Here is a 25,054-nt window from a genome sequence, read left to right as displayed (position 1 = left end):
AAAATACTTCCAGACAGAACACGATGTCACCTCCATCTTTACCAAGGTCCAGCTTTCATGTGTCCCATGTTTCCAAAGCTCGAATTCTTAATAGAAAGAGTCTCAGGAAGTCTCCAGGAAATCCTATAATCAAAGTGATCATGGCAGCATGCTACCCAGATCCAATACATATCTATATATAATACACATCTCTCTTCTGACTTTTCATTTTGGGTGTCTAAGCATGTGACAAAGTGCCTTATAGGTAGGTGCTAAAAGCAATTATTAAACTGAATGTGGCTGGAAATATACATTCATAAGAATTTTTCAATACAAAGGAACCTGGAGGCAATTTTTAATAGATCTAAAAAGAGGGGTTTTTTTGCTGTTGTTCAATCATATCTGAATCTTTGTGACCCCATCAGGGGTTTTCTTGACAAAAATACTTGGGTGGTTTGCTATTTCCTTCTCTGGCTCATTTTACAGATGAGGAAACTGAGGCAGAGTTAAATGATTTGCCCAGGAACATGGATACTAAGTGTCTAAGGCCAAATTTGAACTCAGGCCTTTCTGACTCCAGGCCTTGTGCTCTATTCCCTATACCACTTAGTTGTCCCTAAGAAAGGGGTTACTTTATATGCTTAATGGAACTAATACCATGAACAGAATATATAGTTAGTGATTTTTATAACATTGTATAAGTTCAGTGAATTCAAGTAAACCATAACAAACCTATAACTTAAGAATTGCATGTGTCTAGTCCTAACTTTATAATTTATTTATACAATAGACAGTGGGGCCATTAATTTAGCTGATCATTTTCATCCTTCAAAAACTGTTAGTAATTCTGAGGAAATGTTTAAAGCATCTAGAGAGTCTTTTGGAAAGGATCAAGAAATAAAAACATTTATTGTTGGTTGTCTCTCGAACTGAGGAAGATGATTGTCTTTGTGCATGAAGATTTAAGTGGAAAAGTCGATGCACAGAGACAGTCCCACTCTCTCAGCATTGGAAGCCTGGGTCCAGTGGCACGAAAAGTCCTTACATCTGGAGACTTCCTCAGCTGCATTGGATGGCCGTGTTGTCTTTTGTGCTCCAACACACCCTAAGCACTCTGCAGTGCTTTGCTGTGTCGCCATCTCAGCCGTTGAACCTTCTTATTGGTTTCTTCCATCTGTTCAGCCAAAGCAGTCTTCACATGCTGGGTGAGCAAAGCCCTGGTTCACCAGGGGTCGACGTCGACCCGATGGCTACCCTCACAAGGTTTAGCCGGACTGTCGAAGCTGTTGCCCAGGGTGTGGCCGCTGCCGCATGCTAGCAGCTACTAGGAGCCACAAGTGAGAGCTGGGTGTCAGGTGAGTGTCAGAAGCTGGAGAGCTGCCCTAGGAGGGCACAACAAGCCCTCCAGACCAGAGATACTACTCCTCCCTGAACACCCCATACACCCCAATAAATATAATATATAATATTCATAATTATATAATATTATTATATATTATTATAAATAATTAGATTAATATATTCTAGATTAATATGTTATATACTTACATATAATCTTATATATAATTATATAACTTTATTAATAATATATTATTAATATAATAATTATTATCAAAATATATTATCTACTTGAGTTCTGCCAGATAGTTAAAGGTAAATCTGCTTAAAGTTTCCATTAAAACAATGTGTTATTTAGATATGTTGTAATCCCTCTCTTATAGAATATAAATTCCTTGAGGTCAAAAACTATTTTTCAATTTTTCTTTGTATCCCTCCTAGACCATGGCATACTGCTTTACTCCATTAGTAAATGTTTATTGGGTTGGTTTGAGTTTGGTTTACAAGTCCACCATATGACCTCCTTAGCCAAAGATCTGTTTTTTTAAAGCTTGTTCACTATTTTAATATTATCTAGACACAGAAGAAAACAAAGCCCCCCCCCCCAAATGAAATTGGAAAAGTCCAAAGTTTCTCCATGGTCTATATATCAAATACAGACAGTTATCCAAAACTTATAATATTGCCCCAATTAATAAACCAATCAGAGTGCTCAAATCTTCAGAAACAATCTTACCCCTCAATCTCACATATACATGGCATTCTGGGAGCCAAAAACAACTTTTTCTTTCCCTAACTGTTGAAGGAATAGCTTTTTTGACTTTCTCTAAGACATATTTTCTTCAAAACATGTAATTTTATCAAAAATTATATTCATAAGTTCAATAACTTATGAACATAAGGTAAACAAAATAAAAATCTTACAATTAAAATATGAAACACAAATTAAAAATAGTTTCACACCAACAACTTTAGTGCAATCAGATGAATGCCCAGATTATCTGCATAGATGAAATATTGCATGTATGTATTATATATACTGGGCATTCCTTGCTGGTTATATTTTTCTTAAACAGTAAAATATTATGGAATGGATAGTTTTAAAGAATAGTGTAAAGGTTTATATAAACTGACACCAAATGAAATAAGTATAACCAAGAGAACAAGTTATACAATAACAATGACACTAGAAAGGCAAGGACCTTGGAAAACTTGAGAATTTTTATCATAATGCTATGACTAACCATACTACCAAAGGAAGACCAATGAAGATTAAAAAAAAATAATAAAAACCTTTCTAACTCCTGATAAAGAAATAATTAGCTCAGTGAAGACTGAGACATACATGCCTGTGTATGGCCAACTCAGGAATTTACTTAACTTGACTAAATTTGTTATAATGGTTTTGCATATGACTCACTGGGGAAAGAGGAGAGGGAAATAAAATAGATTTTTGTTCATTGGAAATTTAAATTTCAAAAAATATCTAAAGTCAGTAGTTATCAGAGATCATAAAAATAAAAACAATTATTAAATATCTTTTTTCTCTTCTTCTAAGTTAAGATCCCTGATTTCATTCAAATGGGGGACAACCAGTAAAAGAATAGTACAACAATCTTAAGTTGTTTGAGTCATTGTGAAGTTAAATAACTTATTGTAGTTACATAGCCAGCATGTCTTAAGTCACTTCATGCCTTCATTCTGTCTTAGAGTTTTATAATAGAAGAAAAAAAAATTGAGTGAAGTCTAACCTGTACTCTGAGTGGGGAGGGGGAGGGACGGGGAGAAGATTTTATTGTCAGATTTGGGTCAGATCCCACAGAATAAAATATTTTATGGTAATAAGTGAGGAAACAAGTGAGATGCTCAAGAGTAGAATCATGAAGACACAAAGAAAGAGCATTCTAATGAAGAGGAAAATGTTTTTTGTCTGAGAAGACCAACATAGATATACAGGGAACTCACCAAACAACTAATGAGTGACATGCAAAATAAGATGGAGGACTCACTATTTGCTATGATCTCTTGAACTCGAAATTCTCTCCAAAATAGAAATTATGTGCTAGTGAAGTAACTCAGCTCTCTCCTTGATATCCAGAATCCAAAAGAAAGTTTTAAAAAAAATCTTTGACCTTACATATACTGACCCTGAACTCCCTCAGTATTCCTTTCCTATCTTCCTTGCCTTGCTACTGGCAGCAAGGCTTCACTAACAGATCTAATGACACAGCATAAGTTTACAACAAAATCTACCCCCATACCATGGTCTCCCCCTCCCAATTTCCCGTGTCATGACGACCAAGATCCAGGTGTGAGAAATTTGCCCTGACTTTGACATACAACCCTCAGGATCAAAAGCTGGCCAGAGTAACTGTAGCACCAGTGCTGCAAAGTTCCAAACTACTGTTGCAGGACCAAAGAATTAAGCAAAAGAGGAAACAGGATAGGAAACCAGCCCAGTATACAGTGGGAAAGTTGGAGTGGGGGTGAGAGTTGTGCAGTACTCCACCAAACCTAAGGAAAAGAGCAGAATATCTTGCTGGAGTCAGTTCTAATCACCTGGGACAGTGATCTAGGCTGGTGAACTATAAATTGCCCAGCAGGGAAAGATCCAGCTCCACAAAAATAAATTAAAAAATTAAAATTAAAAATATAAAATACATATATATGTGTGTGTGTATATATATATATGTGTGTGTATATATATATATATATATATATATATATATATATATAATCAGAGAGGAGACAAAAGACTGACAAATAATGAGGAAAAAACCCTGAAAATTACCAAAGATTTCCAAAAGAAGACATTTTTAAAACTCTGAACATAAATGGATAAATCAACAGAAAATTATAGTAATAGAAGGAAACACCACCTCCAGATCTAATCATCTATTTCAGGCATCTATAAATAAATGATGCAAAATAAAGGGAAATGATCTAAAAGTGAGACAGAGAACTCTGTGGAATTTGAAGAGAATATAGAATCACAACACACTGTTCTTGAGTGGCTCAAAAGAGAAATGAAAATCCTGAGAACAAAGTTTATGTGCTGTACAACAAAAAATAATGGGCAGAATAGAAAAATTGGTATCTGGACTGGTCTCACCAAAGAAACAAAAGAGATCACTAGACTGGGATACAAATACACAGATATGAAGGACAATCAAGAAGAAAAGAAGCAAAAAACAATAACACTAAAAGAAAATATGCTTACTATGCAAGCAAAATATATTGACCTTGAAGACAAGATATAAGGATTATAGGTCTCTCAAAAGCATATGACAAAACAAACAAACAAAAAAAATTTAAGGAAGCCATGAAGAAAATAGTAGAAAAGAATTGCCCAGAACTTCTGAACATAAAAAGTGAAATTCCAATAGAAAGAATTTTCAAATCAACTCCCAGAATTAAAAAAAAAAATAGCAACAACAAGGTTGCAAACTCTGACATAACAATTCAATTCAGAGACAATTTCTGTAAGTAATGAGTGCAAATGTCTTACACAAAGAGATGGGTGAAGGTGGAAATCTGGTAGAGGTAACAGTGAAAGGGTGAACAGGTGGCATTATTAACAGAACCTGGAAATTCCTTTCCAATGGCTGAATCTTTTTATTGGGGGGGGGGGGAATGTATTGCTGAATTACAACAATGGCAAGTGTATGAAAGACAGAGGTAAGAGCAAAGGGATAGGGAGGAATGTGTGACATGCCAGAGTCAAATAAAAGCAATGAGGGGAAAGTGGCCTCTGTGGTTTCAGAAATAGAAGTACATACAAGGGAGCTGGAGAGGAGAAAGGCTGAAAACAGAAAGAAAGGAAGGATATCTTTCTTTGATTGGAGGAAGGATTTCCCACTGATGAATGCAACTAAGGTGAAAAGAGATAGTCTGTGGAGGGAGATGAAGGCCTCACATTGGGAAAATCTGGGAGATTTAATATTTGAAAGATATATTCATCCAAATTGGGTTAGGGGTAGTTAGGATGCCTGTAGGCAACTGGTGCCTGAGGAAATAGGTGAGCATAGATTCAAGGAAGAAATTTTTAAGTCAAATGTGGAGGGGGAAAAGGTGACTAAGGAAGGTATAGATCAGTAGTGGGCTGCATAGTCAGGGTTGTGGTTGGAGATGGAGTCTATCATGGGAGAGTATACTATCTAATACCTATAATTGTTGGCATTATTCTGGGAATGAGGCACAGCAGAAAAGAGAAATCCATGGGACAAGTAGAAGAGGGCCTAGAGGGGAGAGCCAGAATGGATACCTTGAAAAGTTTAGTTACGGACTTCCGGTTAAGATGGCGGCTTAGCGAAAGCTAAAGTTCAGATCTCCGGAAAACCCTTCCCGACCGATCTCAAACTATAAGCTCCTAAGGCGCCGAAATTCAAAACGATCAATAGCACAGACCCTGGGAACCCTCCTCCTGGACCTGGACCCGGATCAAAAGGTACGGCTCCCCTCAAAAGCCAGAACCCGAGATCACTTGGACCTAAGGGGTAGGAGCGCAGAGTCCAAGGCTCCGGGAAGCCGCAGCCCGGCCCGGCTCAGAGAGCAGGGTCCTTGGAACAACAACCCTCAGGGCCTTCTATCTGAGTCCCAGTGAAAGTCACTGCCTGGAGCAAGACAGCCTCACGGGCTGGATCCTGCTATCCAAGTCTCAGTGAAAGTCCCTGCCCTCGGAGCTTGGGGAAGCTGCAGCCCATCCCCCCACAGGCCGAGGAAACAGCCTCATGGCCAGCGATTCTGAAGGCAACTTCCAGAAAGCAACGTGGTCCGACCTTTCCATTCCAGTTCCAGTGAGGCATATTCAGTTTAACCCAGGGAAAGCTCATAGAACCGACAATCTGCCCAGGACTAAAGCCTCTGATCACCAGACAGAGATAAGAAAAGCTAATCCTCCACATTCAGAGATGGCAAACTCCACAGAAGCACAGAAGCCCCAAAATACCAAGAAAAATAAGAAGAAAGGGGCGACTCTGGACACATTCTATGGAGCCAAAATACAAAATACAGAGCAGATAGAAGAAGATATACAAGAAAATGCTCCAAAATCTTCCAAAGGAAATGGAAACTCTCCACAAACCCATGAAGAATTTGAATCAGAAATGACCAAAAAGATGGAAGCCTTCTGGGAGGAAAAGTGGGAAATAATGCAAAAGAAATTCACGCATCTCCAAAACCAGTTTGACCAAACTGTAAAAGAAAACCAGGCTTTAAAGCAAGAACTAATAAAGCAAAGCCAAAACACCAAGAAATTAGAAGAGAACATAAAATATCTCACCGACAAGGTGATAGATCTGGAAAATAGAGGGAGAAGGGATAATTTAAGAATAATTGGACTCCCAGAAAAGCCAGAAATAAACACCAAACTGGACATGGTGATACAAGATATAATCAAAGAAAATTGCCCAGAGATTCTAGAACAAGGGGGCAATACAGCCACTGACAGAGCTCACAGAACACCTTCTACACTAAACCCCCAAAAGACAACTCTCAGGAATGTAATTGCCAAATTCCAAAGCTATCAAACAAAAGAAAAAATCCTACAGGAAGCCAGAAAAAGACAATTTAGATATAAAGGAATGCCAATCAGGGTCACACAAGACCTTGCAAGTTCTACTCTGAATGATCATAAGGCATGGAACATGATCTTCAGAAAGGCAAGAGAGCTGGGTCTCCAACCAAGAATCAGCTACCGAGCAAAACTGACTATATACTTCCAAGGGAAAGTATGGGCATTCAACAAAATAGAAGACTTCCAACTTTTTGCAAAGAAAAGACCAGAGCTCTGTGGAAAGTTTGATACCGAAAATCAAAGAGCAAGGAATACCTGAAAAGGTAAATATTAAGGAAAGGGGGAAAATGTTATCTTCTTCTTTTACTCAAACTCTCTTCTATAAGGACTACATTTATATCAATCTATGTATACTAATATGTGGGGAAATGTAATGTATAAATAGGGGGTAAAGAAAGACCAAATAGAATAATCGTTCTCACACAAAGATTCACATGGGAAGGGGAGGGGAAGAAAACTCCTATAAGAAGGAGAGGAAGAGGGGGGGGGGGTTTACTTAAACCTCAATCTCAGGGAAATCAACTCTGAGAGGGAAAAACATCCAGATCCATTGGGATCTTGAATTCTATCTTACCCAACAAGGGTAAGGAGAAGGGAAAACCAAGGGGGGGAGGGGGAGAGGGAGAACAAAAAGGGAGGGAAAGAGAGGGGGGGAGGGGGAGGGAAGAAAAAGGGAGGGACTAAAAAGGGAAACATCAAGGGAGGGGACAAGGGGGACTGATTCAAAGAAAAGTTTAGTTACATGAAGAATAAAGAGAAAAAAGAGAGAACAGATAATTCTAAAGGTCATGAATAAGAAAATGATGATCTAGAGCTGTGTTGGCAAAGACATGGCACAAGTGCTCCATTCCCCCTCTCCACCAACCTTGAGGACATTTTTTTGAAGCCCCCACCCCTATACCCAGAAGCCATCAATGCGATCACTTCCTCCCTCCATTGTTTGAGGTAATACATGGGGCTCACAGGAAGCTTGAAGGTGCAGTTTGGGCATGTGAACTCTAAAAGGTTCACCAGTGCTGGTCTAGAGTAAACAAAGATCATGAAGAAAATGAAAGATACTCTTTTTGGAAATGGGTGCCAAAAAATAGAGATAAGGAAATCAGCCCAGGTGAAGAGCACAGAATATTCCTATAGAAATAATGTAAAGAATGAGCAGAAACTAGCCAGAAAAGTTAAAGATAGCAAAAGGGGGCTGAGTTTTATTTTTAATCTAAAGGAAGAAGCAAAGAAGTAATAGGACCTTTTCTTGGGGATAATGGAATGGTAATAATTGACAGAAGAGAAAAAGCTGAACTGATTGATTCTTACTGTGTTTCTGCTTCATGGAAAAAGAGCTTGAAATTAGAAACTGAAAATGGCCAAATGAAAATGACTAACAAGGAGTTGATACCCAAGATAAAGGAGTAGGTAATAAGAGAGCACTTAGCTGCCCTTGAAAAATTCAAGCCACCTGTTCCAGATGAATTTTATTCTTGGATCCTAAAAGAAATGATAAATGTGATTACTGAACCACTGTCATTGATATTTGAAAGATCATGGAAAACTGGAAAGATACCATTAAATTGGATGAGAGCAAATACTATCCTGATTTCCAAAAAAGAAAAAAGGACAAAGTCTACATACTGTAGGTCAATTAGTTTGCTTCTATTCTAGGGAATATTCTAGAGAGGACTAGCAAAGAGATGAGTGCCAAATTGTCAGTTCCCTTGAAGAGGGCATGGTAATTATAAGGAACAGCCAGGCTATACCAGACTAACCTCATTTCTCTTTTTTACATAATTACTGTAGTGGTAGGAAAGGCAAATGCTATGAAAATAGTTTTCTTTGACTTTAGCAAGGGTATTGATAAAGTATTTTATACATTGTCCTTGTGGTGAAGATGGAAAGGTATGGATTAGGCAATAATATTATCAGATGGGTGTGGTGTTCTCTACCCAGTGTTTTGTGAAAGAGGTGTTTCATATTTTCCTCAATTTTTTCATTCTTTTGATTTTGTGTTATAGTTTCTTGCTGCCTTATGAAGTCACTTACTTCTAATTGTTGTATTCTGGTTTTTAAAGACTGGATTTCATCCCTGACTTTTTGGTCATCCTTCTTCTGGTCTGATTTTCTTTGGAGGTCATCTTTCATCTTCTTTGCCTCATCTTTCATTTTCTTTGCCTTATCTTTCATCTCCCTTGTCTCATTTTCAAGCTGATTAATTTTGGCTTTCAAGACACTATTTTCTGTTTCCAGATGATTTATCATGCTTTTTAAGTTCTTTTCCCAGTTGTCTTCAGCCTCTCTTAATTGTGTTTTAAATTGTATTTTGAGTTCCCTGGAGTTCTTTGCTTGGTGTTCCTTCATTTTCCTCTGTTACATTTGTTCATTGTTCATTGCCTGTATAGAAGCTGTCGATTGTAATTTCTTTTTTCTTTTTCTGTTGTTTGCTCCTATTGGCCCCTTCTTTTCCCCCTGTAGTTGCCTACACTCTTGCTCCTCTCATTATGTGCTGGATCTATGGTTTGGGGCTTTTCTGTCAGTCTTCACCCTTGGAGCTTAGTCAGCAAATGTCTCAGAACAGACTGTGGGGGAGGGATGTTGGAGCTTGAGCTTCCCTTCCCACTGAAGGCTTGATGAGATTAAGCCCAGCTGAGTTGAACTTGCATATCTGAATGTGCCCTGAGGCCAAAACCTGGGAGGGGGGGCAATATGGAGTGTCTCCGTTGCTGCAACTAGGCTGCCACCTCTGTGCTTCTTCTCCAACTGCTTCCCCACCACCTGTGTTCAAAGCACTGAGCCTGGCACAGCTTTGCCCACAAGGTACTCCCTCCAGACTAGCACCCTTGCCCATCCAAAGGTTCCAGCCACCACTGGAGGCTCAGTGCTCTAGGTGGCAAAGGGGTCCTGGGACCTTCCTTCTTCCTTTCCCTTAAACCCAAGTGTTCTCAAATTCAGGCTTTTGAGGGGCATACCTTTTAAATTGAGTCCAGCAGGAGGGTTCCTTAGCTCTGTCCTGTTGTTAGGTTTGGTCCCCTAGGACTTTATTAGTTTTTAATCGGTAAGGAAGGGTTTTCAGAGGTCTGAACTTTTGCTGCCTCTGTGCCTCCATCTTGACTCCGCCTTGTTCTCTCCCCAGTGGAGAACTCCAGGGATTTGTGATTGGCCTTATATTGTTTAATAGTTAATTGCTGATTTAGGTAAATTCATAGAAGGTATGTATGATCATCAACTTTGCAGGTTACACAAAACTCTGAGGGATGGCTAACAGAGTGGATGACAGTCAAGATTCAAAAAAAGCACCTTAGCAGACTGGAGCATTGGCCCAAATGTAATCAAATGAAATTCAGCAGGGATAAATATTGTCTTGTTCTTGGGCACAAAAACTTAGCCTTATGAATATGGGATGGAAGAGGAGCTGGCTGATAGAGGGCAATTATTTTTTTAGAAGCTAAAGTTTTGAATAGACTGTTCATTTAATATGAATCAGTGGGCTGATGTAGTGGCCAAAAAGAAAAACCTTCATAACAATTAGAACTATTTGAAAGTGAAACCAGCTTCTTTAAAGAGGTAAATTCCCCTATTTTGGAGGCCTTCAAGCAGATTATGGACCACCATAGGGGTATATTAGAGCACTCTAATACATTAGAGTAGGAATCCCTTTTGCATATGGGTTGAACCAAATGGTCACTAAAGCCTCTTCCAACTCTCAAATTCTGTGATTCTTATTTGACCTCCACAAAGACTCTTTGAGATAAATACTACAGAGAGGAACATTCCCATTTTATAGACAGGGAAACTGAGGCTCAGAAAGATTAAGACAAAGGTCCATTGTCACAGAATTAGTGAGAGGCAGATTTGTACCCAGATCTCCTTGAACCCAAATTTTACAGTCTATTCGTTACACTAAAGGACAGTAATTCATTTAACATTCAATTATATTATAATCATGAAATATATGAATCTTCTCTCCTAAAGAACTTAAATAGGTCTGATCCAAAATGCCATTCAGTACCAAATTACCCATTTTCCAGAGTGATATACAAGTCCAACAGACAAAGTGGATAATCCCAATGTCTGGTGATCTAGTATATTTTCTAGAAACTTTTCTTTGTTCCAACATCTATTAAAAAAAAAAACTTGAAAATTATTAGAAATCTACCATGTTTCCTTGGAAATGTCTATATCCACCACTGGTGTCTAGAGTCCATTTGATAAATTTCTTTGGACACCTTCTTTGATTAAGTAATATAGGGAAGTGGACTTGGCTTCAAAAAGATTTGAGGGGGCAGCTGGGTGGCTCAGTGGATTGAGAGTCAGAACTAGAGATGGGAGGTCCTAGGTTCAAATATGGCTTCAGACACTTCCCAGCTGTGTGACCCTGTTCAAGTCACTTAACCCCCATTGCCTAGCCCTTACTGCTCTTCTCCCTTGGAGCCAATACACAGTATTGACTCCAAGATGGAAGGTAAGGGTTTTTATTTAAAAAAAATTTGAGTTTAAATCACACTCCGGATATCTATTAGCTGTGTGACTTTAGGTTAGTCACATAACTGTGCCAATGTCAGTGTCAGTTTCTTCATCTGGGGGGAAAGTGAAAATGACATCTATCTCATAGGTTGTTGTGAGGACCAAAAGAGATAACATATGTAAGATAAAGTACTTTACAAACCTTAAAGCATTAAATAAATCTTCATTGTAATTAATTATGCTTTATATAATTTAACTATACTTTGCTGTTGCCAATACTGAAATACCTAAGCCCTTGGACAATTACTTTCAGATACTCTTTTTTCTGGTTGAATGTCCTTTCCTTTCTAATCTCTTATATTCTCTCTTTTGTCATCTTTGACTCCTGTGATCTAGATGGGCTCCTTTTGAATTGTTGAAGCGCCTTCTGAGTTTGCACCTCCTTTTGTGAATCATATTTGTAACAGATACTTCTCCTAGAAAACCTCTTCAGTCTACACTCCTGACAATCCCAGCCTTGGGGTTCTCTTTATTTTCCAATCCTACAAGATCTAGAAGCTTTCTCTTACATGTGTTGCCAGTGTGGCCATCTGGGCTGTTTTATCTGCTCCTTGTCTATTCCCCTTGCTGGAGTCTCAGAATTGGCATTAGAACAAGGACCCTGGACAGTTCCTCCTTTAGGTAAGGTCCCCTAGTTATTCCACCTGGTTGGAACTCTGTATATTGGGTTAGATCAATGAATTGCTCTGCCACAAAACAGAGGGTCGCTTGTATGACAGGTAACTATTTATTAAAACTTGCTGTTTGGTTGATATATCTGCCATGAGCACAGCAAAAGAGTTAAACCCTAGTTACTAGGGGTTTTTTTTGTTGTTGCTGTTCATGTATTTCAATTGTCTGACTCTTCATGACCCCTTTTTAGTTTATTTGTTTGTTTGTTTGTTTGTTTACAAAGATACTAGAGCAGTTTACCAATTCTTTCTCCAGCTCATTTTACTGATAAGGAAATAGAAGGCAAACATGGTTAAGTGACTTGTCCAGGGTCACACAGTCAGTATATGTCTGAGGCCAGATTTAAACTCAGGAAGATGAATCAGTTCTTCTAGGCCCAACACTATATCCACTTTTCCACCTAGCTGCTCTGCTAGAGATGTATAAGACTCTTTGTCCTCAAGGGGTTTACATCCTTTTCAGAGAAACCGTTTATATAAATTCATACAAAGAATAAAAACAAGGTCTATTTTTGTATGTATTTTGTATATTGTGTCTCTCTTCAAAGGAGAGCCCAGCATTTCTTTTGTTCTACGTGTCTCTTAACTCAGTTTGCCTCATTTTTCAAGACTGCACATTATTCTCTCTATTGATTTTGTAGTTCATTTTCTTTCTATTCCACTCCCAATAATTCTTTAACTCTATATTTTTCTGCCTCCAAATCATATTTAATAATTTCTTACAGTATTGCAAGGTTTTACCTCTACATCTGCAATTGGGAAACCTTAACAATTTTTAATGTAACTGCTGTTCAAGTATTTTTTGCAACATTTCTGCTTCACTTGCTAGCTAGTGCATTCTTCCCTACATTGGGTAAAGAATCTCTTCCTATTAAGAAATAATGCCCATTAAAAACTAAATTGTACATGCTTCTTTTTTGAATAAGCTCTTTGCAAAATTTTTCTTATTCATCACCTTCTAGAGACTTACTTTAAATTAAGAAGACTCCAGGCTCAAATCCCATGGCAGGTGCTTCTGTACCTGTGATACCATGGGCAATCCATTTAATATCATGAATCCTCAATTTTTCTTCAACTGCCAAATGGAGATTACACTTATACGTATTACCTTCCTGACAAGCCTATTTTGATTAAATCAATCAATAAATAAACATTTATCAGGTAACCACTATGTTCTCCATACTATGCTAACAGCTGAAGACTTTAAAGACAAAAATAGTTCTGCCTGTAGAGCCTTTTAATAGAAAACTTTCTGCAAACTGGAAAGTGCAAAACCAAAATAAGTTATTACTATGATTCAACTACTAAGTTCCCAGATGTGAAACTTCAGGTTTCCAAACACAGTCTCACTTCTTTTTTTTTCTGGTTTGGTCTCTTTTTAACATGATGAATGCTGGGGGAAAAACAAAGACAAGATTCACCCAACAGGGACAGGCAATGTGATTTTTATTGTTTGATGAAGCTCCCAAATCAAGTAGATTACAAATCTGTTTTGGGGACTGATTATTTGAGGTCAAAAATATTTCCAAAATAAATACAAGGTAATTTAAGGAAAGAGGCAGTAGGAGCTGTGGGCTCAGGAAAAATTTCATGTAAAGGGTGGTGCTTGGTCTGAGACTTAAAGGAAATGAGAGACAAAAGAAGGTACATCCCAAACTTGAGGACAGCCAGTGCAAAGCAATAGACATAAGAAATGGAGTGTCATGTGCAAGAAATAGCAAGAAAGCCAGTTTAGGAGAGCTCTAAAGGAAAGAGGATAATATTAAAAAAGTATTAAAATGTTGGGGGAAGCTGGGTGGCTCAGTGGATTGAGAGTCAAGCCTAAAGACGGGAGGTCCTAGGTTCAAATCTAGGCTCAGACACTTCCCAGCTCTGTGACCTTGGGCAAGTCACTTGACCCCCATTGCCTAGCCCTTACCACTCTTCTGCCTTGGAGATAATACACAGTATTGACTCCAAGACAGAAGGTGAGGGTTTAAAAAAAAAGTATAAAAATGTAGATTCATACTAGAATTTCAAATATACTATTCTTCCTATTGTGCAACAATATATAAGGGAACTTGTGTGTGGATACTAACTCTTCAATTTACTATATGTGTGACTTCGAGCAAATCAGTTCATTTCTCAATTCTTCAATCTCCTCCTCTATTTAATGAGGGGATTAGATTACATTTTAAGATGTGTCTCTAACCAAGTTTAAACTTCTTCCTTCCCCCGTATTGTATCTTGATCTTTTTCAAGGTAATACTATTAAAATCTTCCTACATTTTTCTCTCTGTAAAAAAAATATCATTATTTAAATTGCAAAGTTTAAATTCCTTTTGAGAAGAATTTTAGGTAAAGAAGATGCTACCTCTCTGAACCCAGAAACTGAACTGTTGGAGAAGACATAATGAAGATGCCTCCAGACCACAAATTGCACAAAAATGAACTTTGGGTGTGGTTGATTGAACATTTATTTGTATGTATACTTTCATGCCAAAGGGGACTGCCCCCTAACTGGCTTTTTGTCAATGCGCTTCAACAATTATTGGTTTAATTTTTTTTTCTTTCTCTTATCCTCAAATTATTGTAATGTTTAAGTTGATTATGTTCTCATGATCCTTTTTGGGGAAACTTTGCTCCCCAACAATGATCAAACGGGGGAATGTAAAAAAATAGACTCGAATACAGGACTACAATCCCCACAATTCCTTGCTCCACTTCCCCAGAATGCTTTGTAATCTGGGCCAAGATCGAGAAGGGATTTAAGCTGGTGGCAAAGGTTTTTGGGGCTCTTTTTGGACTTCCGTTTTGGAGTAGACGTAGCTCTTTCCATAATGTAGGTGAGGTCTTGTCTAGGTCTCTGGCCTAGGCATGTTTTCCTTATCCTGTATTTTCTTTAATCCTTAATTTTTAATAAACCTCTAAAAAATATAATACTCCTTGCAGAGAGAAACTAATTTCTACCTGCCTCAGTCTCCCCTAAATTTTAACTGTTACATCTCTAAGATTTTACCTAAGGTTATATTCTAAACTGGGGGGGGGGGGTTGGCTATCATATCTCTCCTGTAGATGATGAAAATAAGTGAATGCTATAATACTTCTCAGTCTGTCAGTTGATTTATAGAAGTAAAATTTTTTATGGAAAATGGTTATATTCTGTGTCAATGTCTATTCTTCTATCCATTTCCAAAAGTTTATTGTCAACAGATTGTTTAAATATGTCCTTGTGGAATTGTTTTAGTTATCCATCTTTTTGTATTAATTTTTATTTTTGCCCAAACAAATTAAGCAAAATGTGATTGTATAACAATGGCAGTTTCACATTACACATAGAGATGGATACACTGTAGTACAATCGAATGTAATGACTTCTCTACTAGCAGCAATGCAATTACCCAGGACAATCCAGAGGAACTTATGAGAAAGAACACTATCCACATGTAGAGGAAGAACTGGGGAAACAGAAACACATTAGAAAATTATCTGATAAATCACATCATGCAACAGGGATATGATTGGGGCTTTGATGTTAAAAGATCACTCTACTGCAAATATGAATAACACAGAAATGGGTTTTAAACAATGATACATGTATAGCCCAGTGGAACTGTTTGTTGGATTCAGAAGAGAGAAGGAAAAGGTGTGTGTGAGGGATCATTAATCATGTAATCATGGCAAAAAATTCTAAATAAAAAAAGGAAAAAAAAATTTAAATGGCAGTTTCAAAATTGTTCCAAGGTCATTTAAATGTGAAACTGGGAAAAGAACAGAAAAAGACATAAAAATATCTGTAAAGATTTTTCACTTTATTTAAAAAATCGCCACCAATGACATTGGAGTCACCATATTTGGACTCTAATATCACAGTCCTAGAGGTGCTACATGAGCAAGTAGAAATGTCACATAGCCGGTATATATCAAAGAATCCTACTCTTCCTGACTTCAAAAGAGATACCATTATACCATATTTTCTGTCTCCATAAATACCTTACCTTAGTCTCCATAGATTTAGTTTCTAATTTGTGGTTTCACTTTACAAACTGATCTGAATGAGAAGTAGACTACAGCCTTTTTTTTTTTGCCTTTGGAATCAGATAGAATGAGTAGTATATGTTCCATGCAGTAACCTGTCTGCTTTTCAAGTTAATTTGATTATTAAAATATTAACACTGGTTTTAGGGCATTTGATCAGCATTTATGAAGGGAAGGATAGAATAGCTAAATAGGAAGAAAAACTGAAATAAACATCTATGAAGTGATTACCAAATAATGCCAGTCAGAATGTTAAGCATTTTGTAAATATTATCTCAGTTGATCCTCAACAAATCTGGAAGATAGGAGTTATTATTATGCCCACTTGCAGTTGTAGAAATTGGGGTTAAATGACTTGTCTAAGGTCACACAGCTGGTCAGTTTCTGAGGCCAGATTTAAACTCAAATCTTGACTTCAGACCTACTGTACTTATCCACCGCACCACCCAGATTCTTTTGGTTGGAGGAAGAGTTTATTGTTGTGACTAGTGAGCATTTTGAATGCCTCTATACCTATGTGAGGGTTGGTTAACCTAATATTAATGGGCAGAGGCAATAAATAAGTGACATTCTGATTGAAAGGAAAGAGGATGGGATGATAACAAAGTACCATTGGTTGTTTCAGATAGATAAAGAGATGAAACAAACGTTAGGGATATATAATTATATATTTAATTTAATTATAATTTATAACACTGTGGGGAGATATATGCATATGCATATATATATATATACATATACACATACACATAGCATAGAAGAATATAAACTCCTTGAGGGCAGGGACCATTTCATTTTTGTCTTTCTATCTCCAGCACCTAGGACAACATTTGATTAATGTTTTTTGAATTGACCACATCATCACAATCATTATCTTCACCATTATAATAGCTCACATTTATCTAGTCCTTTACACTTCATATGCATTATTAAATATGGCCCTTACAGCAACACCATAATGTAGGTCAATACTATTAATTATGACATGCTATTATAATTATCTCCATTTTGGAGATAGGGAAACTAAGACCCCAAAATTGAAATGACTTGCTCAGAATCAAACAGGTAGAAAAAGGCAAAGTCCAGACTAAAATCTAGATATTCTAACTCTGGTGCTTTCTGCATTGCATGACACTGTCTTCTGGGAGCTCAACACATATCTTTTGGTTGATTAATTGATGTGGAAGGTACTTAGGGAAAGGGATTTTCTTCCTGCTCAATCCTGAACATTCTCAGCAATCCCTTGGGTGACGGAAAAGAGAATCTGTCTAAATAGGACTCTACCTAGTCCAATTCATGGTGATAGGTCAGCTGAAACCTAAAGCAAGTGACCAAACCCAGCCTCCCTTAGCAGAATCATCAATTATACTGTATGTAGGATCTTGGCTTTAGATGTGTAAGAAACTTCAGAGGATAAGGAGTCTGTACAGACCCTTTATTTCACAGATAAGAAAACAGAGGCAAAGAGATTAAATTAAGAATTCCGGAAGGAAGGAAGGAAGGAAGGAAGGAAGGAAGGAAGGAAGGAAGGAAGGAAGGAAGGAAGGAAGGAAGGAAGGAAGGAAGGAAGGAAGGAAGGAAGGAAGGAAGGAAGGAAGGAAGGAAGGAAGGAAGGAAGGAAGGAAGGAAGGAAGGAAGGAAGGAAGGAAGGAAGGAAGGAAGGAAGGAAGGAAGGAAGGAAGGAAGAAAGAAAGAAAGAAAGAAAGAAAGAAAGAAAGAAAGAAAGAAAGAAAGAAAGAAAGAAAGAAAGAAAGAAAGAAAGAAAGAAAGAAAGAAAGAAAGAAAGAAAGAAAGAAAGAAAGAAAGAAAGAAAGAAAGAAAGAAAGAAAGAAAGAAAGAAAGAAAGAACGGAAGGAAGGAAGGAAGGAAGGAAGGAAGGAAGGAAGGAAGGAAGGAAGGAAGGAAGGAAGGAAGGAAGGAAGGAAGGAAAGAAGGAAGGAAGAGAGAGAAAGAAACAAAGAAACAAAGCTGAAATGTCAGCATTTATTTCAACAATATCTCTGTACACTCTTCACAAATCTACCAAAAGGCAGAGGCACACATGCAAAGCAAAAGCTGACCTGAATAGTTAAACATGTATATATCTTTCACAGTTGTCTTGCCTCGATGGAGAATAGTTGTAAACCTGATGGAAATTATGTTTAAATTCGTTTCAGATTCTCTCCTGGCCCAAGGAGAAAATGGTGTTTCCATTTCTGCCAATGACATCTGAACAGGAGGAATACAAGCAGCAATAGAAGGATTAAGTAATTAGAAGGGACTGAATTAGTTCAGAGATCAGGGTCACCAAGAGAAAGACAGAGAAAGAGAAAAGAAGAGAGAGAGGAGGAAGAAAGAGATAGATAGATAGAGAGAGAGAGAGAGAGAGAGAGAGAGAGAGAGAGAGAGAGAGAGAGAGAGAGAGAGAGAGAGAGAGAGAGAGAGAGGTGGGGGTGGGGGCCAGAGAGGGGAGAGGAGATAGAGAAGGGAGTTAGAGGGAGCTGTGAGCTGCCTGGCTTTAGCAAGCTATAAAAATATTCTCCTTCTTCGCAGCTTGGTAGCTCCAGGGGACGGAACCTCACGTTTAGAGCTCAGCTACCCAGTGCCATCTCATTTTTTAGATCATCAGCTGCGATGGGTGAGTAAACCTCCTAAAAATAGGAAGATGTCTAGCTATTGAATGTATATGCCGGCATCCTGTACCTTCCCTCCCAGGACAGAGCTCCAGATCTAGGGGCTGGGGGTGGGGATAGGGTTCAAGATGGGGGCTATTTCCATTGGGTGCATGCCTTTGGATGGTGCCAATCAATTCTAACTGATTGTAGCTCCCCTGTACGTGATACTCGAGTACTGGGTAAGAATGCTCGGCTTCTTGCAAGCAGCCAGCCAGTCAGTCAGCCTGGCAGATTCAGCCTGGACAGGATACCCAAAAGTTGATGAATGTAAGGCAGAGGGAGGGATGTCTGTGGCTCCTCCAGGTACCTCTTCTCCCCCGAGGAAGAAAATGGAATTCCACACCACTATCGAGCCCTTCTCACATGATGTTTTGGACATGCTAAAAAATAAATGACCCAACAACCTTGTGGCAGGCAGAACTAACCTTCACTGACTCTCAGAATCACATTGTACAGGAAGCAAAGGATGGCTTGGGGTCACCAACGGCACACGCCCAGTCTCTTGGCATGTGAGCAGGCTGACCTTGGTGGGAGAGCTTGCTGTATAGGGAGAGCAAGGTGAAGAGAATATTTAAGCTAAAGCTCCTGGGAGAGGGTAACATCACAGTTGAGGGTGGGTGGGTGGACAATACTATTCTTCCTTCCCTTCCTCTTTCCCTTGGGGCTTTCTAGCTGTGCCAATTTGTCCACTTGCTGTCAGAAGTGAGGAATGTTCCCATTTCCTCCTGAATGATAAACTTCTTACAGCCTGTGTGCATAGAGGAGAATGACTTTGAGTTTTAGTTATTAATGCAAATAGAGTCAGTCCTTAAAGACATGAGCCTCGCTTTGGGGGCTGACTGTCTAAAAAGAAGATGAAGATCAGCGGGGCTTGTTCTGGTACCTGGAAGATCTGTAACTCTCATGATGTTACCTGGACTTTGTAGCAGCATGCCGACATGCTGGGGTGTGCTTCCTCCTTTTCCTCCTCAAGGTTCTCCATGCCTTATGGCCCTCCATCAACAGCCAACCAATACAATCACCTCCCCATGCTATGCATCACACCCCTTTCCTGAGGTGCCACTTTCTACTGCCACCATAAAAACACAACTGCACCTGATTAGGGAGGGTCAGTGGTTCCCCAATGATGGGACTCTCATGGGATCAGCAGCAGAATTAGCATCTCTCAGTGCTGGCACATAATGGCCTCTCCAACAACAGTTTCAAGGTCTGCCTCTGCAGAATCTGCTTCAAGTGTCGGAATTCGTAATTATGTCTCTGGTGCCCTGTGCTCACATTTCAGGGAATGATCCAGTTGTACTGGTGCCTCCTGTGGACACACCTAGCATGGTATAATGGGCAGCTAGGCAGCACAGTGGATAGAGTGCCAGACCTGGAGTCATCTTCCTGAATTCAAATCTGGCCTCAGATGCTTACTAAGTGTATGACCCTGGATAAGTCACTTAACTCTGTTTCCTCAGTTTCCTCATCTGTAAAATAAGTTGGAGAAGGAAATGGCACACTATTCTAGTATCTTTGCCAAGAAAACCCCAAAATGATGTCAAGAAGAATCAGATATAACTGAAGAATAACTGAACAACAGCACATTATGATGCAATGGGAGCTTGACAAAGATATTCACTTTATTTGGAGAGGTTCAAGAGTTGGAAGCCTTGGACAAATTTCTGTGCCAATTTGCTCTCAATCCAAAGAATATATCTCAATTACTTGGAGGGAAAGAAGAGCTAATAAAAGCTTTACACCCACTTTTCACTAGTAAATCATTATATTAAATGAGAGAAGGATTGGTTCTTGCCCCAGGTCAGTCCACCAATAATACTATTTACTATTAAGTTGGAGAGAGGGAGCAGAAAATAAATTCAGTTCACAGACCAAGGACTAAATAAACAAGATTAGATTAAGACTCCTTGCTGGGTTTGCCCTTAGGGATGAGGAATAAAAGATTGATAAAATTCAAATAGGATTAATCTGGGTCAGCTTTCCAGAAGAGGTGAATTTTCAAAATCCACTCTCTGAACAGATGGGAAGTAGTGAGTCTCAAGGAAAAGGCAAACCACCAAAGGCATACACTTGTAACCACTGGACACCTTTTAAGACAAAACTATCCTGCTCTAGTTGACTTGGCATAAGAGCTAAGGGACAATGGATAGAGCACTGGACTGGGAGTCTGAAAAACCCAAGTTCAAATTCAGCCTTGGATTTTACTAGCTATGTGACCTTGGATGAGTCACTTAACCTGTTTGTTCCAAAAATCAGTAAATTGGGGGTAATAATAGCACCTCCCTCCCAGAGTTATTGTGAGGATCAAATGAGATTATAATTAAAAAAACAAAATAGTATCTGGCACTAGTAGTAAGTTATAGATAAACAATACAAATATATTAATGTTAGCTAGCTATTATTATTATAAAATGAATATTACTAGTCCTTTCCTCCAGCAACAGATCAAAAGCTAAAAAACAGTTCTAGGCAGATTTCTTTTTCTATCCCATCTCAACTTCACTGTATTAGTCTAGAATAGCATAGCTGGCCACCCCAAATTGTTGGGTTTAGGGGTTTGATTAATCTATAGCTTTGGGATAGGGAAGGTCTACAAAACACAACTGATTCATAAGATTTATGGCCAGTTTTGTAATTTGGGACTAGTTAGGGATAGGAGAAGGAACAGAGATGTTTGGATTCAATAGGTGATAACTTATTCCTAGATTCAGAAGAACATAAGGCCTTGCATCTCTCTTTTACTTACCTATAAAAATGTGAGTATCTGAAATCTGGTACAGAAGAGGTAATTGGAAAAATGTATATCTGGGAGTAGGTGGCTCCACACATTCATTCACCATTGGCTAATATGTTCAGTTCATACCTCAAAGATGCAGAATCCTCAGAGCAGTGAAACACCATCTGCTTGAAAAATGTCAGCCATTACAGTATGTTCCCCAAATTTTCCTTCCTCCTCAAACCAACTCTATATAAAGAATCCCAGCTAACAAGCATGGCAGTGTCAGATTCCAGGAAAAGGGTACATTCACTAAAGCTTATATTCATTTTCCAGATTCATTTTTCTGTTTTTGACCTCTTTGCTGCCCCAGCATCCCTTCCTGCGCTCTGTGCCCTTATGCTCTTTGCCTCCCCTTCTTCTCTCAAATCCTGCTCTTGGATCCTTCCTTCACACTCTCTTGTACATGAAGACTTAACGTATTTGGGGGGTGAGAAGAAAAAGATGACATTTTCACAAAGTTTAAAGCTTCAGGATAAAGGGATGAAGTTCTGGGCAGAATTTCCAGAAACAACTAGGGAAGAAGAAGGACATGTGAGGGCCAAGGGTGGGGGAAAGAAGTACTTCTATAGGATCTGAATCACACTGACACCAAGTGCCAAGACATAAGACATAAAGGTTTACCCTGAGTGATGTTCAAACTTCCTTATTCAAGGGCCTCATCCTTCTCCCTTTTCCTTCTTTCATTCATCTGTTCGTTCAACTAACATTCATTATCTACTTTTGGAATGCATTCTTATAGGCATTAAGTTAGATGAGGTCCTATTGTTTAGGGTTTTATACAATAACAATAAAATGACAATGAGATTATTAATAATAACACAAAGATTGAATCATACTTGGTTTTTAGAAAATAAAAATACAGAAATATACATAATATAAGAGACACATTATTCTTTAGCAGGAGGATGAGATATAGACATGTATAGATAACTATATTAAACATACACTATTACAAGATGAATATGTTAGGGGGAAAAAAAGTAGAAAAGCGAGTGCTATGTGAATAAAAGAGATGGGTCCAGATATGAGCTGGGGAGGAGGAGGTGGTCAAGGGGCAATCAGCCATCATGGAGGAGATTATATTTAATTCAGTATCTTCTTTACTGGTTATTAGGAAATTTTTTGTTTATTCACCTGCTTAAAATGTCACTAAAATAAAAAAAATTTTAAATGATTGAAGCCTTTAAAGGATGAGTAAAATTTTAATAGGCAAGAGGAGAAGGGGTTCTTTCTAGACAAAGGGAACAGCATGAGCAAAGGCATAGAGATGGTAAAGTACTGGACATATTTAGGAGTCAGAAAATCATCTAGGTGGGATGAAGTAAAAAGCATGTGGAGGAGACTGCTATGAAACTGGAAAGGTAGACAACCAAATTACAGAGGGTTCTTGAATGTAAGATCAAAGTTTAAACTTTATTTAATAGTCAATAGGAAATAAATGAACACTTTTAAGCTATGAAGTATAATAAATTGGTCTATACATAAGGAAGTTTATTCTAATAGCAAGATGAAGAATTGATTAGAAATGGAGGAAGGGGGCAGCTGGGTAGTTCAGTGGATTTAGAGTCAGGCCTAGAGATGGGAGGTCCTGGGTTCAAATCTGACCTCAGACACTTCCCAGCTGTGTGACCCTGGGCAAGTCACTTTACCCCCCATTACCTAATCCTTACCACTCTTCTGCCTTGGAACCAATACACAGTATTGATTCCAAGAAGGAAGGTAAGGGTTTAAAAAAAAGTGGAGGGAAATGGAAGCAGGAAGGTCTACTAAGAGACTACTTCAAGAGTCCTGGAGTATAATTATGATGGTGGCTTGTACTAGGATAGTGACAATGCACACAGAGAGAAGATGGATATGAGATCCTGGGGAGAACTAGAGAACTTGGTAACTGATTAGATATATTATAATAATTGCACTTTAAGGCTTGCAAAATACTTTACATGCTATCCTATTTGAGCCTCATGACAATTCATTATTTTGCTTATTTTACAGATGAAGAAACTGAGACTGAGTGGTTAAGTTACTTCTTCAATGTTATACAGCTAAATGTCTGAGGCAGGATTTGAACTTGGGTCTTCATGACTCTCTAGCCCAAAATTCTATCCACTTATCTACCTAGTTAACGAAAAGTGTGAGAGAGGGAAGAGTTAAAGATGGTTCCAAGGTCTCAAACAGGAAATTATATAGATGATAATGCTAACTCAGAGAACTAATTAAATCAGAAGAAAGTATCGATTTTTGGGGAAAGATGATGCCATGACTCAAGAGTGCTGACCTTGGAATCAGAAAATCTTGGTTCAAATCTTGCCTTTGATAATTGCCTGCTTATATGGACAGCCACCAGGGACCTCTTGAGCAATGATGGGCAAAAATTCTCATAGTTTTAGAAGCAGGATCCCAGAGTTTCTAATCTCTATTCCATAGTTTACTTGTTATGTGCCATTGGGTAACAGCCATTCAAAATCCCTGGAGAAGAGAGGTAGGGAATTCCCTGATTTCTGATTCTCCTGGCTCCTGTAAAGCAATCTTTCTTTCCAATAGCACATGGAGCTTCAACACCTCAGGGAAATCTGAAATTTTCCAATTCTGCAGCCAGCTTCTTTTCATGGATTTAGGAGAGAGAGAAGAGGAAAGATGTTAGCCGAGTATTATGTGTGACTGAAAACAGCTCACTGCTAGCCAAGTCTAGAGGGAAATGTAGACTGTAGGAGCATAGCTTTATACTTGAAAAATCCAAACGCCATTTCTTCCCATCTCCAATTGACTCTCCTGAAAATCCAGCATTATCCATAGCCGCAGTTCAAAAAGCATTCTGTCTCAGTGGCTCTTCCTTTAGTCTCTCTACTTGCTGGACAAAAGGAGAAGCTGCTTCACAATTGGAATCTCGGTGTGGCAATGACTTAACTTCAGCAGACGGGGTCCCAGGCCACTTATGGGAATGAGTGTTTAATAAGGAAATACCTTTATGATGCATTGAGTATATCCAGGGATTTCCTAACCCTTGTGGGATGAGGGGAAAGGAAAAGGGGGGGCTACGTTTCATCACAAGGCCTCTGGAATAAAGTGTCTTGTCATCAAAGCAATCCTATGGGCCTGACATTTTGTTCAGAGATGTTTGGGAAGTTTCCAACCCAGAATATTTCTAAAAAGACTTTTTACCTTCTGTGTCTGAAGTCAGATGAAGCGATGAAGCGGTGTCAAAGAACATGGGCTCCGATCTTAGCTTGGACACTTAATACCTGGGTGACCTTGAGGAAATTGATTCATCTTCCTATATTCTTGTTCTCTTTCAAGAAAACAAGTGGGTTAGACTATGTTCACTTCTGGCTTTAAACCTCTTCTTCTGTGACCATTGTGCTAAGTCAGGCGCAGGGCTTCCTAGAAAGGTGAGCCATGAACTAGATGACAACTAGCTAACTCATGACAACCATGATCTCATGGAAGTATTTGAAAAAAAAAAGATAGCTTGGAATAATGGAAAAAATGTTGGACCTAGAGGTAAAAAGACCTGAATTTGAACTATGCCTTAGAT

General features: G+C 38.6%; 1 protein-coding gene across 1 annotated transcript in view; it reads left to right on the top strand.

Annotated features, from left to right (window-relative positions):
- The window catches only part of LOC103098508 (rap1 GTPase-GDP dissociation stimulator 1-like), a 113,210-nt gene that overhangs the window by 11,326 nt on the left and 76,830 nt on the right, over positions 1-25,054 (top strand). The window contains exon 2 of the mRNA XM_056800165.1: positions 18,622-18,706. Within this exon, the coding sequence (XP_056656143.1) occupies positions 18,622-18,706 (85 nt within the window). The remainder of the gene's footprint in view (positions 1-18,621; positions 18,707-25,054) is intronic.

The sequence above is a fragment of the Monodelphis domestica genome, chromosome 1 (genome assembly GCF_027887165.1).
Source record: "Monodelphis domestica isolate mMonDom1 chromosome 1, mMonDom1.pri, whole genome shotgun sequence".
In the NCBI taxonomy this organism is placed as follows: domain Eukaryota; kingdom Metazoa; phylum Chordata; class Mammalia; order Didelphimorphia; family Didelphidae; genus Monodelphis; species Monodelphis domestica.
The sequence above is the reverse complement of the archived record's forward strand: the minus strand, read 5'-3'. Positions and strand labels throughout refer to the sequence as shown.